This window comes from Spea bombifrons, chromosome 2 (genome assembly GCF_027358695.1).
Source record: "Spea bombifrons isolate aSpeBom1 chromosome 2, aSpeBom1.2.pri, whole genome shotgun sequence".
In the NCBI taxonomy this organism is placed as follows: domain Eukaryota; kingdom Metazoa; phylum Chordata; class Amphibia; order Anura; family Pelobatidae; genus Spea; species Spea bombifrons.
The window spans coordinates 26,610,804-26,629,390 of NC_071088.1; the positions used below are offsets into that span (position 1 = coordinate 26,610,804).

Consider the following 18,587-nt stretch of genomic DNA (forward strand, 5'->3'; position numbering starts at 1 on the left):
AGAATAAAGATCCCATACAGATGCAGGCCTATTGGATCAGAATAGATTGAGTTCCAAATATAACTTACAACAACTTAATGGGGCAGTGATGGTGAGAGACAGGGGGGAAAAAAACTGAGCGCAGCTTACGCTGCTGGAAACATCAAGTCAGGAGGGAGCACATCTTCGCTCAATATTTTATATACTAATGGGGCAGGTTGGCAATATTTTGGCTGGGAAAGGCATATTCATACTGGCCCAGATTTTGGGCCACCTTCAGACCTCGCATTTCTTCTGTATGTATAAACTGCACTGGAAAACCACTTGTCTATTCAAGAAAGACGCCATTAAAGAAAAAATGATTACTCATAAACATCTAAAGAAACAGGGCTTTTGGGTATCACTGCTTCCCAAGAGGTTCTGCAGCAGCAGTAGCTGCTGACTTTACTATACATCAGGCTCTGTAGTTGACAAGTGGTCTTCCATGGTGGCCCAAACCATTAAAATCTCACCAGCCGGCAGGGCAAATGTACCTTGCCACCCGCCCCTTGAGTGCATATATACAGTGCATGTATGCCCATAGCTGTGAACATCTGTATTTATATCTTTGTTCTGTATACAAGTATGCACAACTCTTTTTTATTACTGTGCAATTTTAGACATAGACAATGTACACTCCATTATATGCGGTTTTTGGCCTGTATGCCTACACGCAGACACACACTTTGCACATCTATCGTTGCACCACTGAATGTATATATATATGATGTATAAGTATGCATGTTTTTAAATGTGTCAGACTGCAGGCTCCTCTTTAGCATCTAGCTGGCTGACCCCCTGTTCAAAGATGAACATTACAGTGAGAAGAGAAATAGAGAAGAGCTGGGTTGGGGGATATGGTTAAGGATAGACAGAGGGGATTCTTGGATCGCTTTACATTCACACCATGCAGTAGCACCATAGTTGATGAGGTTACTCGTAGCTCTCTGGTTGGTTATTTCCTTCGCCGGCCGCAGTACTTCCCCTGTCCACAGAGTCCGCCACCTACAATAATATTATTTCAATTAACATTGAAATCAGCTTGAAGAGCTATAAACATCAAATAATCAGTCATAGTTACTAATAAGGCTATCTAGTCCTGCACATTCTAAAGACATATACACTCTTTAATGTGCCCTGGTGCCAACCACTAACACAGCAACCCCTGCTGGATGACATCTACAAATTGGCTTTCACTATAATCCATGGATGACAGCACTGATTAAGGGCCATACGGCTCGAAACGCGTTTCTATTCCCAGTCTATTGTCCCCCATGTTTCAAGCTACCCAGTAAAGTCTGCTTAAGTATAGATTTTGGTGGAGTTATTTGAATTTGATCTCGGTTTTGCAGCGTTGGTATATTTTCTCCGCATCTTTGTTTTGTATTGATTTTTGCTTGGACGCCAGATCTGAAGTCTGCTGACTGGGTAAGCCTACCACCCCCTATATTTGGAGCGATATATACCGTATTTGCTCGATTATAAGACAAGGTTTTTTCTAGAGCAAATGCTCTGAAAAATAACCCTCGTCTTATAATCAGGGTCGTCTTATAATCAGACCTCAAATAGGTCTGATTATGAGACTAAGATCCAGATCCCCCGCAGCGATGCAGGGGACCTGGATCCTCCTGTGTTAACCCCCCCCCCCCAACTTACTGGTGCTTCTGAGTCCCCGGTGCTTAGTCCGGGCTGCGTGTAGAGCTCTACGCGATACAATCGCGTAGAACTCTACACGCTGCCCGGACTAAGCACCGGGGACTCAGATGCACCGGTAAGTTGGAGGGGGGGCATAACACAGGTGGATGCAGGGGACCCCCATTCACACCTGAGACCTTGTAACACTAACGAGTCACATGACACTGGGGAGGGGAAATGGCTAACTGGGGTGTACTCACTTGTGTTGCCAAGGTTTAGACATTAATGGCTGTGTGTTAAGTGATTTTGAGGGGACAGCACGTTTACACAGGCTGTACACTCAGTAGCAGTCATTTCTTCAGTGTTGTCACATGAAAAGATATAATACAATATTTACACAAATGTGAGGGGTGTACTTTTGTGAGATACTGTACATGCGATGGATGTAAAGTGGATGGTTTGTCCAGCTGCCTTGGACAGCTTGTCCTTCAACAACGACACAAGACTGAAAAAGGTAGGACATTACAGTCCTGCTGAAGGTGGTGTGACGGGGGATGCGGTAGTAGGAAGCAAGGGACTCCAGCAGTTGCCTGAAGGGCTCCTCCTCAAATATGGGGAAGGAAGCACCTTCAACAGCTATAAGCTGACCAAGCAGTCGTGTCAGTTTGACTGCTGCTTTGACATACCCCTCAAATGGAAAGCCCCAATGTGTGGATGCCCCTGCCCCACCTGTCTCTGGGAACAGTTCTACTCTTCGAGAAGGTTGATGCCTGAAAAAAGGAAAAACTCCCACAGGTTGTTGGACCCATCAATCACAGCCAGAACACTCAATGACACCACCTGCTTTTTTTATCTGCTTCTATCAGTTATTGATATGTACCCTCCTATACACAGCCCCTCCCACTTCACCTCATCAAGGTTTGAATGGCGCCAAAACAGCTCGTAATGGCGGCTACACATGGCAACGAATGTACGAATACTAACGAATTTTCTGCAGTTTTGCCGGAAACTGCCCTCGTTATCGGAGATTCGTACAAAGCAGCCAATTGCAGTTAAAACAAGTACAAATCCACGTGCACAAGTGTAAATTCTAATCAAAAAAGTGAAAATCATTACATCTGATGTAATTTCCCAAAACCTGCACAAAGTATTTCATAAACTAAAAGCTACAAAATGGGAGCAGCCTGAGGAGCTCTTTATATTTACAAGGCATCCATTCATGGGATATCTTTAAATACTTCCCGGGAGCAAATGCTCTGAAAAATAACCCTCGTCTTATAATCAGGGTCGTCTTATAATCAGACCTCAAATAGGTCTGATTATGAGACTAAGATCCAGATCCCCCGCAGCGATGCAGGGGACCTGGATCCTCCTGTGTTAACCCCCCCCCCCCAACTTACTGGTGCTTCTGAGTCCCCGGTGCTTAGTCCGGGCTGCGTGTAGAGCTCTACGCGATACAATCGCGTAGAACTCTACACGCTGCCCGGACTAAGCACCGGGGACTCAGATGCACCGGTAAGTTGGAGGGGGGGCATAACACAGGTGGATGCAGGGGACCTGCATCCTCCTGTGTTATGCCCCCCCTCCAACTTACCGGTGCTTCTGAGTCCCCAGTGCTTAGTCCGGGAAGCGTGTAGAGCTCTACGCGATTCGCGTGGAGCTCTACATGCTGCCCGGACTAAGCACCTGGGGCTCAGATGCAGGGGACCTGGACCCTCCTGTGTTATGCGGCCCCCCCCAACTCAGAAGCACCGGTAAGTTTGGAGGAGGGAGTGTTAAATGGGGGGTGTAAGGCATTTCTGGAGGCAGAGTTCTCTGTGAAATGCCTTTTAACCCCTTTAATGCCACTCTGCCTCCTGAAATGCCTTAAACCTCCCTATATGCCACTCTTCCCCATAATATGCCTTTTAACCCTCTAAGTGCCAGAGTAGCATATAGGGTTAAAAGGCATATCATGGGGCACAGTGGCATATAGGGTTAAAAGGCATATCATGGGGCACAGTGGCATTTAGAGGGTTAAAAGGCATATCATGGGGCACAGTGGCATATAGGGGGTATAAGGCACTTCTGGGGCAGATGTGCATAACTGGGGGGCAGGTTGGAAAATAGAAGGAAATAAAACCAAAATATTTTTCTCAAGCATAGCTTTTATTAAAAAAATTGTTTAAATGAATTAACATTTACTGGTAAAACTTTTTTCCTATAGGGTCGTCTTATATTCAGGCTTTTTCTTTTTTTCCTAAATTAATATTAAGATTTGGGGGTCGTCTTATAATCAGGGTCGTCTTATAATCGAGCAAATACGGTAATGTTTTATATAGCTTGCTATAGTTTGGTGCTTTTCCAGTTTTTTTGTTATTCACAAGCCCACATAATCATTTGCCTTGTGGAATTTACTAAACTAACTAAAAAGCAAGTAAACTGTGAATTTTAACCCCTCACACATTGGGACAAAAGGCCATGACCCTGCATTACTTTTTGGGTGCAGGTCATCAGGTAATAATTTGACTCCTATAGAACTTTCTTCAAAATGAGACAAAGAATAAAAAAAGACTTACTGCAATCATCTTTCATTACAGTGTAATATTGCATATTCCCTGCCAACCAATATTGCTATAAAAGAAGGAGTGTTGGCTGGCTGTCCCATTAAACCCCAGAAAGTGTTTCCTATCCTTAGGAAACCTCTTAATATTGAGAATTAAACATGTAACATGAAAATTAAGACATTTAGATATCTTTGGTTCAAAAGCGAAATAATATCTCCATGGTTTATTGTTGTTACATTTCCCCACTATCACATCTTTATTACTTCCTTATAGAGCCAGATCTAAAATCTTTGGTACTCTGGAGAGCTATTCATAAATAGAACTGTTAGCTAAAAAAAACCTTGTGAAACTTATTTTAAAGTTTCCATGCCTCCTCCGCCTCATATAATTAAATGTCATGTTATTCCATGAACATTTATTTTAAGGACACACAGGGCCTAAGGCATCTGTTTACCCCTCAGCTGTTTTGCCGTTTTTGTTTTCTAACAGGAAATTACAAAATACAGATATAGCACCCAAAAAAATGGAACTAAATATTGACCGACAATGTCATTGAGTTTATAATTACCTCTGTAGTATGATTTGGGTGGTTTTTGGGCTGAAATAGAAAACATAGAAACATTACTTAAGGGCCTGTGTATCAGCTTGCTTCATGTTTCAAATTCATCACAATAATAACCTACCTCCTAAGGGGTATCCTTGCTGTCCAGCACCAGCACCTGTATCAATACAAGAGAAAGCAAAATGAGCTGCGCCATCTAGTGCCCAAACATGTTGACTGCAATTGATAGGATCTACACTAATAAGCTTTTTTTAATATTACTATTATTATGAATATTCTTTATTGACTTATATAACGCTATCAGATTCCATCAGATAATATTTTGGGATTATTTAGCAAATTTTGAGGTTAGCTATCAAGAAAGTTTACTTAAAGCAGACAGAGACATGTGGATTCAACATGAGAAGGATTTATTTAAAATGTTGAGGGTTGTGCATTCCATACTTAGTATTGTGCTTATATATTGCTCAGAGAGCGCAAAAGGGTGAATTTCTCAGACTTGTGTGTCTTGTGGTTCAGTCTATATGTAAAATCGGGAAAATGTCTGGATGTATGCCTTTAGAGCTAGAGATGCTTTTAATGAACTTGGTTCGAAAAAGATTTTGTGTGATCTCAAATGTGTCCTTTTGTGTGCCCCTTTAAGAATGACAGCGTTAGTCACAACACTATAATGTTAAATAAAAAGCCCTAATATTTCTTTAAATTATAACAGTGTACATATATTCTGTGGCTACAGATTTATAAAACAGTAAAAATCCCCCACAAAAATCATCAGTCTGTAAGGTGGATGCACAAGTGAATAGACTTCCCTTTTTCTGCCTGCAAAGCATTGAGATGTTTTTACGTTGTATTACACAGTGCAAGGAAAACCTCAAGCCACAATGTCTAATATTAAGAGCCAGCACAACACTGAAAACAATTGCAGGGGAAGTGGTGATTGTCATTTTATTAATGTGGTTTGTCCCAATGTTTAAGACAAAACAGCAGTGTCGCTTTTGATAGATAAAAGAACAGTTAGAGGATGAGAGGATGCACTGTTTGGCTTCAACTTAGAAATAAAAAATCATGAATTACAGGTTCTGCTTCACTGTATCAGTATATCTTAGCATGTGTTAATGTTACTGTCCATTTTGGGTGTGTTATCCCCGCAACAACTAGTGTATTATGTGGGGGCCACCAATTTTTTAAATTAAAAGTAATCTTAATGTGTTTTTAGTTTTCGCTTCCTTTTTTTGTAGCAGCTCTACAGAATATGAGGGTTAAACAAGACATGTATGTTACAACACGTTAATTACGTTAAACTGATTACAACCTATAATTGTGGTAATTTTTTTAAATTAAATAAGCTGAGTATTTTAGTAAGTCAGAAAAGTATTTATGGGGCAGCTGGCCTAGGCTTGACCCATGGCAGAGGCCTGGCCACCCCACCCCAGACCTACCAAGCCGAAGAGGACTTCCTCCATTTCCTGTCCTCACATTAGTTCACAAGGAAATTATACTATGGGGGTCTGCACAAACCTTTTAAGTATAACTCTGCAGGTTTCAAGGAAGGGATATTATATGAGCTCATTGAGAACTGTGGAGCATAGTGATGATCACCTATGATCACCTATTGGGCGATCAGCCCCTAGGTGATGCACTCCAGCCCCCGGATCTGGAGCCAGAACATGCTTCTGATTGATGTTGTGTAATCAGAAATGCTCATGGATAACATTTACTTTGGTAGAAATGGGAAAAAGGAGGTAAAAAGTAGAGATTGCATCAAGTTCTTAAGTGGATTTTCTGAGACCATTAATAAAAATGTCACCTCCTACTCCTCCTTGTCCTGCTCCAGCTCCGGGTCCATAACCAGCACCGGGTCCATAACCAGCACCGGGTCCATAACCAGCACCGGGTCCATAACCAGCACCAGCTCCATAACCTGATAATATAAAACAATTACCAGCAATTTAGTTTTAATGGTGAAAATGTAGAAAAACATTGAGTAGTACACAACAAGCATTGGCACATTTTTGTGGCTTTACATTCATGTTGACACAAGTTCTATGAAATCCCCCTCTTACATGTAGATCTTAAATGTAAACAGTTCCCCTGAACCAGTTAACTTTTATGAATGAGACAGTAACTCAAGTCGGTACAGGAGACCTCCAGACTAGATTCCCAAAGCCATGGTTCTCATGTATGAAGTTTTGACTGTAGGAAAGCATGGCAGCTTGGCAATCCTATAATATTGGTTATTGGTTATCTGTGGCTCTAACTTATCATTTTAAGTAGTAACAGCACATAGAGCAACCATACCTGGTTTAGGTGGTTTTCCGCCTGGGTACACACCTGGCAAAAACAAAGGTTATATATATAAATACTTCAGATCTTCACAGTCACACACTAACTCAGCCAGATCCTTCCTTTCCTTAGGATTAGTTAATGCTGCAGACCATCACAGAATATTTATATTTAACAAAGCTCAAGCAGTCAAATTGGTTGGACTCTTAGCACCTCAGTAGTTTGACCATGTTATGGAATATTTTCTCTTTAGGCTTTCCATTAATCAGCCATAAATTTTAAATAAAGTGATCAGATTCATATACCCCACCAAAGTACCGCTCTACTATTGTTACTCCCGGAACATCACCAGTGTCTGTATATGAAAATCTAATCAACTGCCTCTAATGTGTAATGGGGTAATGGGGAGGAGGATGCCTCTGTGACAAATATCCAGAATAATTTCACCTACCACTCAGTAACACATTATTAGTAAGCACTATTATATTCAGTATGGAACGTTCCAGTTTTACTTCTTTTTTATTTATACAGATCTCACCTCCAGCTCCAATCCCTCCAGGTCCCAATCCAGTTCCTGTTCCCAATCCGCCGCCTGGTCTCAATAATCCAGCTCCTGTTCCTAAGCCTGCTCCTGTTCCTAAGCCTGCTCCTGTTCCTAAGCCTGCTCCTGTTCCATAACCTAGAATTTAAAATATGGACATTGTTTATTAACGAGAACTCTAATGATGCATTGGGTGATGCATACATGATGTAATGGATAAGCTGAGGTTATGGATAAAAAAATAATTCTTGTAAAAGTCAACAAAGTGATCCATTCAGACCACTTTTCAAACAATGCACCATAATCTTTTTTTAAATTTCAATTATTCATCACAATATAAACAGAACCAAAACTTTTTTGCAACACAAGACGTCGTCTTCTATACTACAATATTGCTTATTATTATATTATTTTCTGAAGGTAGTAAAGTCATCTACTTGCTGTAACGTGAGCTCCCGCACTGCAATCCTCAGATGGCTGCAGACAGTAGTTTTAGAGCTCACGTAGTGTTTGTTGGTGTTGGTGTTTGTGCTTTCTTTTATCATTCAATAAAAGCAAAACCAGAGCATTCATACCTGGCTTAGGTGGTTTTCCTCCAGCTCCGGGGTACAAGGCTGGCAATGTGGAGAGAAATGATATAGTGTTACTGATACTGAAGTATTACCAATATTACATTAAGTAATCTTCTATGAAATTAGAAAAACAGCTCTAAGAATAAATAAAATTATTCATTTTTCTATTTCCTATTCTGCTGAACTGAATACTGAACTTTATTACTAAATATAGCATTAGAAATATAATTCAGGTGTAGTCTTTTACTTAGTATACTATAGTAGCTTGGTTACCAAGTCTGATTCACCTTTATGCAACAGCCAGGGAAAACATCACATTATCGCAAAAGACAAAATACTGGCAAAGCTCCATAGCTTTGTGTATTTTTCATTACTGAACATTTAGATTTAATCTAGCATTCTTTCTTTAAAAAAAAAAAACAAACCCAAAAAACAAAACCTCCAAATAATAAAAATCAATCATTCAATTATGTTTACGATATTACTGTATGTCTATTTACCATATATGAAATACTCATCTGTAGCTATTCATTTATCTTACCTCCCAATCCAGCTCCAGGTCCATATCCAGCTCCAGGTCCATATCCGGCGCCTTGTCCATATCCAGCGCCTGGTCCATATCCAGCGCCTGGTCCGTATCCAGCGCCTGTTCCATATCCAGCGCCCGGTCCATATCCTGCTCCTGTTCCATAGCCTGCTGCAAAATAAACACAGATTTGTAAATGTAATTCGGAACATTTGCATTTAATTTAGTGTTTACCAAATTCCTAAATGTTAGTAGAACGGAAGTGATGCCTACTGCTGTTGATCTTGAGTTCCAGGCTATAATTCCTCCCCTTTGTGAAATGAACCTTTTACAATGTAGTCTATCATGCAGTCATTCCTTTCACACAACTTCTCTCTAATAGTGGGATCTCTCACACACATGCCGTCCAGAATTTAATTATTTTGCGATTTTGCACGCATCTTAAAAATTAGAAGAAAATATGGAATATATACCTGGCTTAGGTGGTTTGCCGCCTGCTCCTGACAAAAAAAAGAAGCATAGAAGATCTGATCACCAACTTTTTATCATTCTCATTGGCACATTTTCTTTTAGGAGTGGGGTTATAAGTATGCCTAGGCAAGGCTTAACCTAATCTTTTCATACAAATTTGTAGCCTATTGATAGCTATGTGCGTAATTGTGTAAAGTATTCCTCAGGATTACAATGGGATTTGTGTCCCAAAGAAGGATTGTCCTCCTAAGGAGGGACACTTGGGTTACTACCTGGATTACCTGGATAGCTGATCTGGATTACTGCAACACCCTAATAACTGGCCTAACCCTAATACTCTGTTCAATGCTCTAACCCATTCCGAACACCTCTTCTATACTTATTTTCTGTTGCCCGCTTGTGCCCATTCCTCCACTGACTCCTTTTACCTTCCCCAATTAAATTGCAGATCCTTAACAACACTAAGCTCCTCTATATCTCTACTTTTATCTGCAAATAGTCTCCTAACTACCTACCCTCTTTGCTCTGTCTACGACTTGTATCCTTCTTTAACCGTTTTCACTTCTTCCCACTTATGTATCCAGGATTTGGCCTGTGCTGTACCTGTTCCCTTGAAGTCCCTACCTCATTCTGTCATATTCTGATCTACTTGATCACTTATTCAGAGATGTACGAAATCTGTCTTCTAATACCCACAACATACATTGTGAAATAAACCATTTGTTTTCTCCACCCTTAAAAAATCCACATAAATTGTCACAGTCCAACACATGGCAAATGTCCACCTCCAGTTCCCTCTCCATTACCTGTTTGTAATCCAGCTCCAGGTCCCACTCCACCGCCTGGTATTAATCCGCCTCCAGGTCCTACTCCACCACCAGGTAATAATCCAGTTCCAGTTCCAGCTCCCAAACCAGCTCCAAGTCCATAACCTGAAAGACCATGGCAGTGAAATATATTTACAGAGTCACAAATGACTCCTTGACAGTACAGTTGCTATTAAACGTTAGCACTGTAGAAATATTTTGCAATATTTTGCTTAAATGAAGCACTAAAAGGAGGGATCAGCAATGGGGATTACAACTGTTTTTATGTTTTGTAAGCAATACAGAATGATGACCATCAAAAACACTGAAAAATAAAGAAACTCAAAATACTTTATTAGAAAATACCAAATAGTCTACCCTACATTTTAATGCGTCGTTGTTGTTGCCAAATCTAAGATTTATATGTGGTTTGCAGCCTGATTAGTGCTATTTGATAAGTCCCAATAGGAAGAACACTGACCAAAGCTCTTTTTCAAGCTTTGACCCCATGTTTTCAGTTTAAGTTCACCTTGATTAACCGCGGGCACTATTCCCATAAATACCCGACAGCCTGAGGTCTTATATTAACAAATGCCAGTGCACAGCTGGACTCTCCATACCTGGTTTAGGTGGTTTTCCTCCTGGATATAGACCTGACATGTGGGAAAAAAGGTGATACCACTTTTATTGGGTATATAAAAGGCATGTGCTTTTAAATAATATTGCACAGACTATTTATATTAGAAAATAATTAGGGACCATGCAGTTTCCATTCACTATAAAATAACCAAACACACTCCAAAAATGTGGGCTACTCCAGAAAAGGAAGACAAAAAATCAGTTATGTTTCACATCTAACTAAAAGTATACCATTTATTAAAGAATTGTTTAAAGGAAAATCAGTGGGAACGAAAGGAAAGGGAAACACTGTATATAAAGGTATACCGTAAGTCACGTGACAAGCTGATTTGTTTTGCTTTTTTTGTATCTGGCATAGCCCACAATCTTTTGAGTATCACCATTTATGCATCTTAAGGCCTTTTATGAACTTTCTGAGGTCATAATACATAATACAAATAATAAATCTGGATGATATCTAATACGTACCAGCGCCTGGCAGCCCTCCAACACCAGCACCAGCTACAAATCAAACAGAGAAAGGATTTACACATGAAATGATGACAAACGGAAAAGAAGACTCATCCTATCGTCATATTGTAGACCTTCTCAAGTTATAGAACTATAATATATATCACATTTACGTCTCATACGTACCACCACCTGGCAGGCCTCCAACACCAGCTACAAAACAAAGAAAGAAATAGGTTATAAAAACAAAGTAGTAGTTTTTATATAAAAAAAACAAGTGTTGTCAACATATATTTGTTAAACTATTCCAAATATCTTCCATTTATTAGAAGAAACACTCTAGATGATGTAGAAGCTTTAATATCGTGTCAAGAGGCTCAGAAGTCAGGGACTGTACATCTAGACCTTAAACGGAATAAAGCCTGGACCAGTATGTATCACTGACAGAAGTAAATATACTATATAGGCAAGCTGCACTTCAACTGGACGGGTTCTTCTTGATGAAAAGCTATATATATATATATAAAGATGGATGTTATTACATTACACATGTATTTTGTTGGCACCCACCTCCAGGGACACCACCGGTTCCATACCCAGCTAAAATGACAAATAGAAAAGTAGGATTAGACATGCTCTGTTAAATTTATATTAAAATGGTTAATTCTGCTGTTTATAGGACTTACCTCCTGTCTTCGGGGGTTTAACGTAACCACCAGCACCTGTGTCAAAGAACACAATCAGAAGCTCAGTGTTTTAGAAGAGCATCTAGAACGTAGCTACCAAACCCTGGCCAGATATAATTTTTTAAATGCAGGGCTACCTTCTTTGGGATGCCACCAATACACCTGTTGGGGGCTAAGGATTTTTTTGGTGGAAATCCCCATGATGCATATCTTAATATTTAGCTCAGCTCTAACGGCAACCTGTAGTCATCTTACACCAAAAAGGCACCAATAGGTTGATAAGCTTTGTTTCAGTTAATGATGAAAAGCTTGTTAGAGGTCTTTGTGATTTTTGTGTAATTAAAGATTAAAGGACAGAATAAAATGTAAATGTCTATGCGAAATGGCACCTTTAAATATATTTTCTGTCCATATACTGCCCACCTCCTAAAATACTGAAGGGAAGGTTGTGTCACTTACCTTGTCCGCCTAGTCCGCCCCCGACTAAAAACAGAGGAGAGGTTAATCACACACGAATCAAAAAAATCAAAAACAAGTAAATAAAATATAAACATTTCTTTACGGAATGTTACCCTTTCACGTGCCTGTGCCTATGTCTACATAATGTCAGCTACAAACATATCCAACCTCAAGATTGAGGTTGCTGTTTTTCTTTGAAGCTTCTACACACATACAGTTAATAAAAAAAAGAATGTAATTACATTGCTATAATCCACTATATGAAACAATTCTAGGAGGAATAATGTTCTTTTTTAACTTATTTTGGCCCTAATTTTACTTTGTACTAAAGGATTTTGGCTAGTACAGCAGACATAATGGCTGCTGATGTGAAAGCCATAAGAACCAGTCGAGGTATTACTTGCATGTGGCAAGAAGACATGAAATAGTATGCAGAAAAAATGTATGGTGACATTTTTCCCTGACTTGATCCCCTTCATGTTTCATCTGCATGTTATCCATAATCCAGGGGAATACTATTGTTAATCATGCCACATTACTTGGTCTGTGTGTCAATTTTTTTTTTATTGTCAACAATAAGGACATTTTCATAGAGTTGACTGGGCCACTTGGTTCTTACGTGATGTCAAAGTCTATGTTATAGGCCTTTAAATGCAGAAGAGTTATCCAAATCATAATTCTTTAATTAATGGAATTTGTGTCGCTTACCTCCTCCTGTAGGTAAACCTCCAGGTCCAATCCCCACTGCATTTAGAGAGACAGAGATTATTTTCAATCACTGATATTACCAAACTGTTTTGCTTTCTAGAATCTGCCCAGCATACATCACGTTAGCCGTTCCCTAATTCACTTCAAATCTGAAGGGCAGGGCTGTTGATATATTGATATATGGAGCATGCTTGCATTTACAAAGAGCAACACAAAAGTATGATGTTCTATTACAGCATTTTACCTGATACTGGATTATTTCTACACTCAATCTATGGATTATCTGGCCTTTTTGCCAATGCTACTGTGTTTTGCACAGACTACACTATTCTAGAATTTGTGGGATTATTTGAGCATCAGTTGTATCGTTTTTCATTTACCATTCTGAACTTGGGTCATTTCTATAGAATGAAAGTTGTTCCCTTGTCCCTGATTTAGAAATAGTTCAGCAAGTGGTAAAGTATTTTTGGACAGCTTCCATATTCAATCAAAATGCTTACCTCCTCCTGTAGGTAAACCGCCCTGTCCAGCCACAGCTAAAGTAAGAGAAGGAATGGAAGTCAAACATCCAATCAAATATCAAACGATACGTATAAATGATAATAGAGATTGCTTATAGAGAACATGCCATGCAACCATGACTGTATTAGTTTCTACCAAATCCACTTTAAAAACCAGCAGACAAAAAACCTTCTAGAAGTAAAGTATAACTAGTTTTGAGGAAGTAGGCAGATAAGTGCCTTTGGTGGATCTACTCTCTTTCTAACTATTATGTTCTTCCATTTCAGGGCATGCCAGTATGTAAACCAGCAGCCAAATTCATACAACACATATGAATCCAAATATGAATCCAAGGATTGCTAAATGTAAGATGTTCTTGTGTGATAAGAGCATTTTGAAGCATTGTTTTGACGTTCTAGAGCATTGGTTCAAAACCTTTCCCTCAAAATAAGTTGGGGCATGTCATGCATCCTACAGAACAGTTGTGTTTTTCTAACACCCTGCCAATGGGTTATAAAAATAAGTTAACATAAAAATGCCAGGTGTTATCACAGCTGTTTATTCTTAAATACAATGATGTAAAAGCTTTAAGAACAGAATAAAGTCCTGACCATCTGAGTACGTGTCACCGGCAGAAGTGAATATACTATACAGGTAAACTGAACTTCAACTGGATGTGTTCTTCTAGATGAAGAACTAAATATATGAAGATGTAATTACATTACACATGTATTTTGCTGACACCCACCTCCAGGGACACCTCCGGCTCCATACCCAGCTATAATGACAAAAAGAAATGTAGAATTACTCCTCAAGGCACACAACAGGGCAGAACTTAGTAATTACAACATACTATTCAAAAAAGGTTAATCAAAAAACATGGACCATTGGCGCACCTTGATTACTGGGCTGGGAGCCACTGATCTATAACACATTACAGTAGCTATTATTGTCACAAAGTAATTTGTCTTACCTCCTGTTTTAGGCGGTTTAACACCTAAGCCACCAACACCTGTAAAAAAGCAAAGACAGCTGTGTGTCAGGAACCCCATTTGCCGTAGCTCTAGGAATTACTGCGCCATAGCTGGTGAGGTCTCACGTAGCTGTGTTTCTCAAACTATGAACCCAGAGAATTTATTTAAAGAGTTCAGTGATAGTTTGTTAAGTCAAACATTATTCTATAACGCCTTCATTTTAAGTTAGTGGTAATAGAACATCCCATGCGTAGGGTAAATTAAATGGTGTTTCTATTTCAAAGTATTAAAAATGTGTTTAGTGAATATGCCACATATGATATTTACTTATTACCTTAGCCATATTTATTTGTGCTCATTAATGGGCTTGTAATCTCAATATACTTCCCATGGCTGGGTACAGAAGCTGAACCCTACAGGCAGCCTATATTCCAATAGGTTTGGTGGAATTCAAGAAATCCCTATAGAATTTTTTTTGCCATGTGTGTGGATGATTAATATAAAGAGATGGACAAATTATCGGTCTTTACCACCAACACCAACTCCGGGAATGCCTCCAACGCCTGGGACTCCACTCACTCCAGGAACACCTCCTGCACCTGGTACGCTTCCAGGCACGCCGCCTGGGACTCCTAAAATGTAAAGCCTTGTCACCAGATATCGGTTCATTCTCTCACAAGTTCTGCAGTGGGCAACACGGTTCATGTACAAAAGAGGTTCCAGTCTTAAGGAAGATCTTATACAGAGGAAGTGTAATGTACTTAGATGAAGACATTTCTGCCGTGCTAGGTGTTTCATTTGGAAGATCTATTTGTACATTGCTTTGGTAGACATTCACAATTCTGATTCCAGGCAGAACTTTTGAATGATGAGACAAACCTAACTATCCCTTTAAAATAACTGGCCAAATCAGTAAATTCTTTACTTTATTTCACGATATCTCAAGTCTACTAAGATAATGACAGTCTATGTCAAAAATGTATTTTTATTGCCATATTATTGGAATCTATTTCCTGATGCCTTGTTTATGGTTTATGATTACTGTATGCTGTCACTGTAGTATTGTATGATTCCAATACTTAAGCTATAACCTCAAAATGAAGATTTTGTTGAAATAACACATCTTATCTACGGGTATCTACAGGTAATCCATAATTAGCTGACAACTAGATTTCAGTACAGACTGTAGCACAGCAAAAATACCCTGGATGCTTAACAAACTGCGAACATCAGGAAATTATGTACTTTTATATATAAGCAGCTACTATATCACTGCCAATAAACCATGACACAACTGCAAAATATTCCGAGCATCTTTGCAAGCAGTACCACTAGGTGTCATTGTAGTACATGGATGGAAGGACCATGGATGGAAGGACCACCTGTATTATGAAATGAAATTCACCCTGTCATTGATGATATCAAAATATTAAAGAGTTAAAATAATTACTCACCATATTTAGGTGGTTTAGCACCTGGCTGGACTCCAACTTGGGGTATACCTTTAAAAATATATAAAACATAATATGAGAAAGGATCTCAACTCTTATCTGATAATCTCATTTAGTTTACTGAATATATAAAACAAACCCACCTGCTCCTGGCACTGCACCACCTCCTGGTAGAACACCAGTTCCAGGATATAAACCGGGCACAACACCAGGAACAGCACCACCTCCAGGAGTTAAACCAGGGACACCTCCAGGTACAACTCCGGTTCCAGGTACAGCCCCAGGCTGGCCTCCAGCCCCTGAAAATATTAATCACTGCTGATTAATAATACTGTGTCACTTTATCACAGAACTATTATATATATACATGCAAGTGGAATTAGTGTACACAAACGTTGAATATTCCACTTAAATCTTACATCAATGCCAAATATAGAAAATAATATAATAATAAAAACAAGAAAAGCAAGACAAAACCTACCATATTTCGCTGCTTTGGCAGCTGCCTTTGCTGCTACTGCTGCTGCTGCTTGAGAACCAACCCCTGAACAGATGAACAGATCATTGATTAGTAGACTTTATCCATAATACCTTATACATATTAACACCATGATATTATTATATCTTACGCTACAATAGATTAATGAGCTTCCCATAAAGATAAAACACTAAATACAGGATATTAACTTCCGTATAAATGACCAGTCCTGATTTAACTTCTTTTGCAGGTGTGAAAATCTTGCTCCCTTGTTGCAGTGTTTGAAAATTAAACAGCTGATTTTCATATAATTTGCCATTTGAATCTACTCTTGTGATTTCTATAGAGGTATATGTTTGACTATTTACTCAATGATACATTTAGCTTCAATGGAGTGAGTAATCTAAGGCTCAAAGGAAGAACATGTTTGGAAGTATTATTGTGTTCTGGATACATTGTGTAAACATTAGGTCATTTAGTCAATACCGGTTCCTGTGGGGTATCCAGCTTTTCCACCAGCTCCCAAACCAGCCTGACCATAACCTACAATAAAAAAAAACATTTACAGGTTACAGAAGTACAAGAAATAGACCAGGCATTTTGATTATGCTGGATGGGCTACAGGAGTTATACATTTCTGTCTTCTTGCTACAAGAAAATGTCCCAGAAATATAGGTTAGCGTTCAGTTCAATCTCTCCTGATGGCATTGAGACAAACAGAATGATATTAAAAACGGTTCCGCGCAAAGACTGCCACATTCTGTTAAAAAAGCATTCTTATTCTTGATTCATGCTCTCGGATCAGACCTCTCAGATCACTGATAAATGACTGGTGTAAACTAGAAAGCAATTAATGTCAGCAATAATCATTACTGCCATTGTAAGTTATAATTTATTTTTAGATTGGCCAGACTTACTGTAAATTTTTTACTGATCTGAATGTTCTTTCAAAAGTCTGCACAGAAACACATGCATGCCAGGAAATATTTTTCTAAAAAGTGCTTGTTTATTTCTGTTCTGATGTGCAAAGACCACAAAGCGGAAGAAACTGATGTATTAACGTAACAATACGTCCAAACGGCTTTCTGGTGTTTAGATACGTTCCAAATTGACATATTTGGAACTTTGTCTAGACTCCTTGGAGACTTTTACGCTGATAAATACCTCATTCATCACACTTACCGCCATATCCTCCAGGTTTTCCTGATGTGTATGGAAGCCCATATCCTCCTAAAAAGTAAATGAAGTTAATTAATAACACAGAACTATTTTACCGAGGGCCAACTTGGACAACTAGGTCCTAAGGCACCATGACTGTCACTTACACTAGAGACGTAAACCTTATGATTTGGAGCAAGACTATGTTTACTGTGTTTCAGGAAGTCACTACTTCTGGTATAGTGATTTTGGTCACCTATGTGCAGGTTGTCATTCCACCCATAACCACCAAGGTGTCTTCATTAAAAGGGTCTTAGGCTCCATTACATCTGTAACTAATCATTTCTTTTTGTGGGCTTTCTGTGCAGTCCCTTTGTGTAGTTGTGTTTTGGACCGGAGCAGGGGCTGATAGCACACGCTGAGAGATGTGCCAAATGTGGTGATTTATTACCGGGCCACTTGGCCGGACATCCGACTGGGGTTGATTGGAGCCAGTCCTCCCCAGAACTCAATGAGTATAGAAACCCTTTATCATATCATCAATTACAGACAGGCAGTGTTTCGACCCAAAGGATATTTGCCAAGGCTGCAAAAAATAGAGCCTGTGTAGACAATAATATTGAATATAACCTAGTCTATGTCTGGGTGTCCAAAAACACGCTCATGATAATTCATTAAGTAATGACGGGGAAGCAGAGACGCGTATTGGTTCCTACATATTGCGAGGAACACAAGCAAACCTAGTATGTATAATAACTCATGGATTGTGTAACTGTGAACGCTGCACCCTGTAAGCATTTATTCTAGAACACATCCTTTTTGGTCAAGCTCTGGTAAAACTTCATATTTACCAATCTCTGATAAAAGGGCATTATATAGAATATCAGCCGTGGGTCAATCTATGTAAAACTTTGTCATTGCAGTATATTTTTGGGATATAAATTATGTGGTGGGCTTTCATTTTTTATAGTTTTTATTCTTTTCAGCCCGTCAGTTAAGGTTTCGTTGACAGTCGTTTCATTCACAGCAAAAGTTTATAATTGCATTAAACAAAATAGATTTCTAATGAAAGAGCACATTTCAATAGTATAACTAAGCAGTTATTACTAAATGAGTTCTTGAT

General features: G+C 39.1%; 1 protein-coding gene across 1 annotated transcript in view; it reads right to left on the bottom strand.

Moving 5' to 3' along the window:
* Window positions 1-596: 596 nt before the first annotated feature.
* The window catches only part of ELN (elastin), a 43,672-nt gene continuing 25,681 nt past the window's right edge, over window positions 597-18,587 (bottom strand). Inside the window, exons 19-44 of the mRNA XM_053455867.1 lie at window positions 17,489-17,536; window positions 16,793-16,849; window positions 16,310-16,372; window positions 15,972-16,127; window positions 15,832-15,879; window positions 14,908-15,009; window positions 14,377-14,415; window positions 14,152-14,181; window positions 13,403-13,438; window positions 12,903-12,938; window positions 12,195-12,218; window positions 11,736-11,771; window positions 11,620-11,649; window positions 11,236-11,262; window positions 11,068-11,100; window positions 10,581-10,613; window positions 9,961-10,086; window positions 9,157-9,183; window positions 8,699-8,854; window positions 8,161-8,199; window positions 7,583-7,687; window positions 7,045-7,092; window positions 6,569-6,673; window positions 4,883-4,918; window positions 4,768-4,797; window positions 597-1,023 (exon numbers count right to left, since the gene is read on the bottom strand). Coding sequence (XP_053311842.1) covers window positions 974-1,023; window positions 4,768-4,797; window positions 4,883-4,918; window positions 6,569-6,673; window positions 7,045-7,092; window positions 7,583-7,687; window positions 8,161-8,199; window positions 8,699-8,854; window positions 9,157-9,183; window positions 9,961-10,086; window positions 10,581-10,613; window positions 11,068-11,100; window positions 11,236-11,262; window positions 11,620-11,649; window positions 11,736-11,771; window positions 12,195-12,218; window positions 12,903-12,938; window positions 13,403-13,438; window positions 14,152-14,181; window positions 14,377-14,415; window positions 14,908-15,009; window positions 15,832-15,879; window positions 15,972-16,127; window positions 16,310-16,372; window positions 16,793-16,849; window positions 17,489-17,536 — 1,520 coding nt within the window. The 3' untranslated portion in view covers window positions 597-973. The remainder of the gene's footprint in view (window positions 1,024-4,767; window positions 4,798-4,882; window positions 4,919-6,568; window positions 6,674-7,044; window positions 7,093-7,582; window positions 7,688-8,160; window positions 8,200-8,698; window positions 8,855-9,156; window positions 9,184-9,960; window positions 10,087-10,580; window positions 10,614-11,067; window positions 11,101-11,235; window positions 11,263-11,619; window positions 11,650-11,735; window positions 11,772-12,194; window positions 12,219-12,902; window positions 12,939-13,402; window positions 13,439-14,151; window positions 14,182-14,376; window positions 14,416-14,907; window positions 15,010-15,831; window positions 15,880-15,971; window positions 16,128-16,309; window positions 16,373-16,792; window positions 16,850-17,488; window positions 17,537-18,587) is intronic.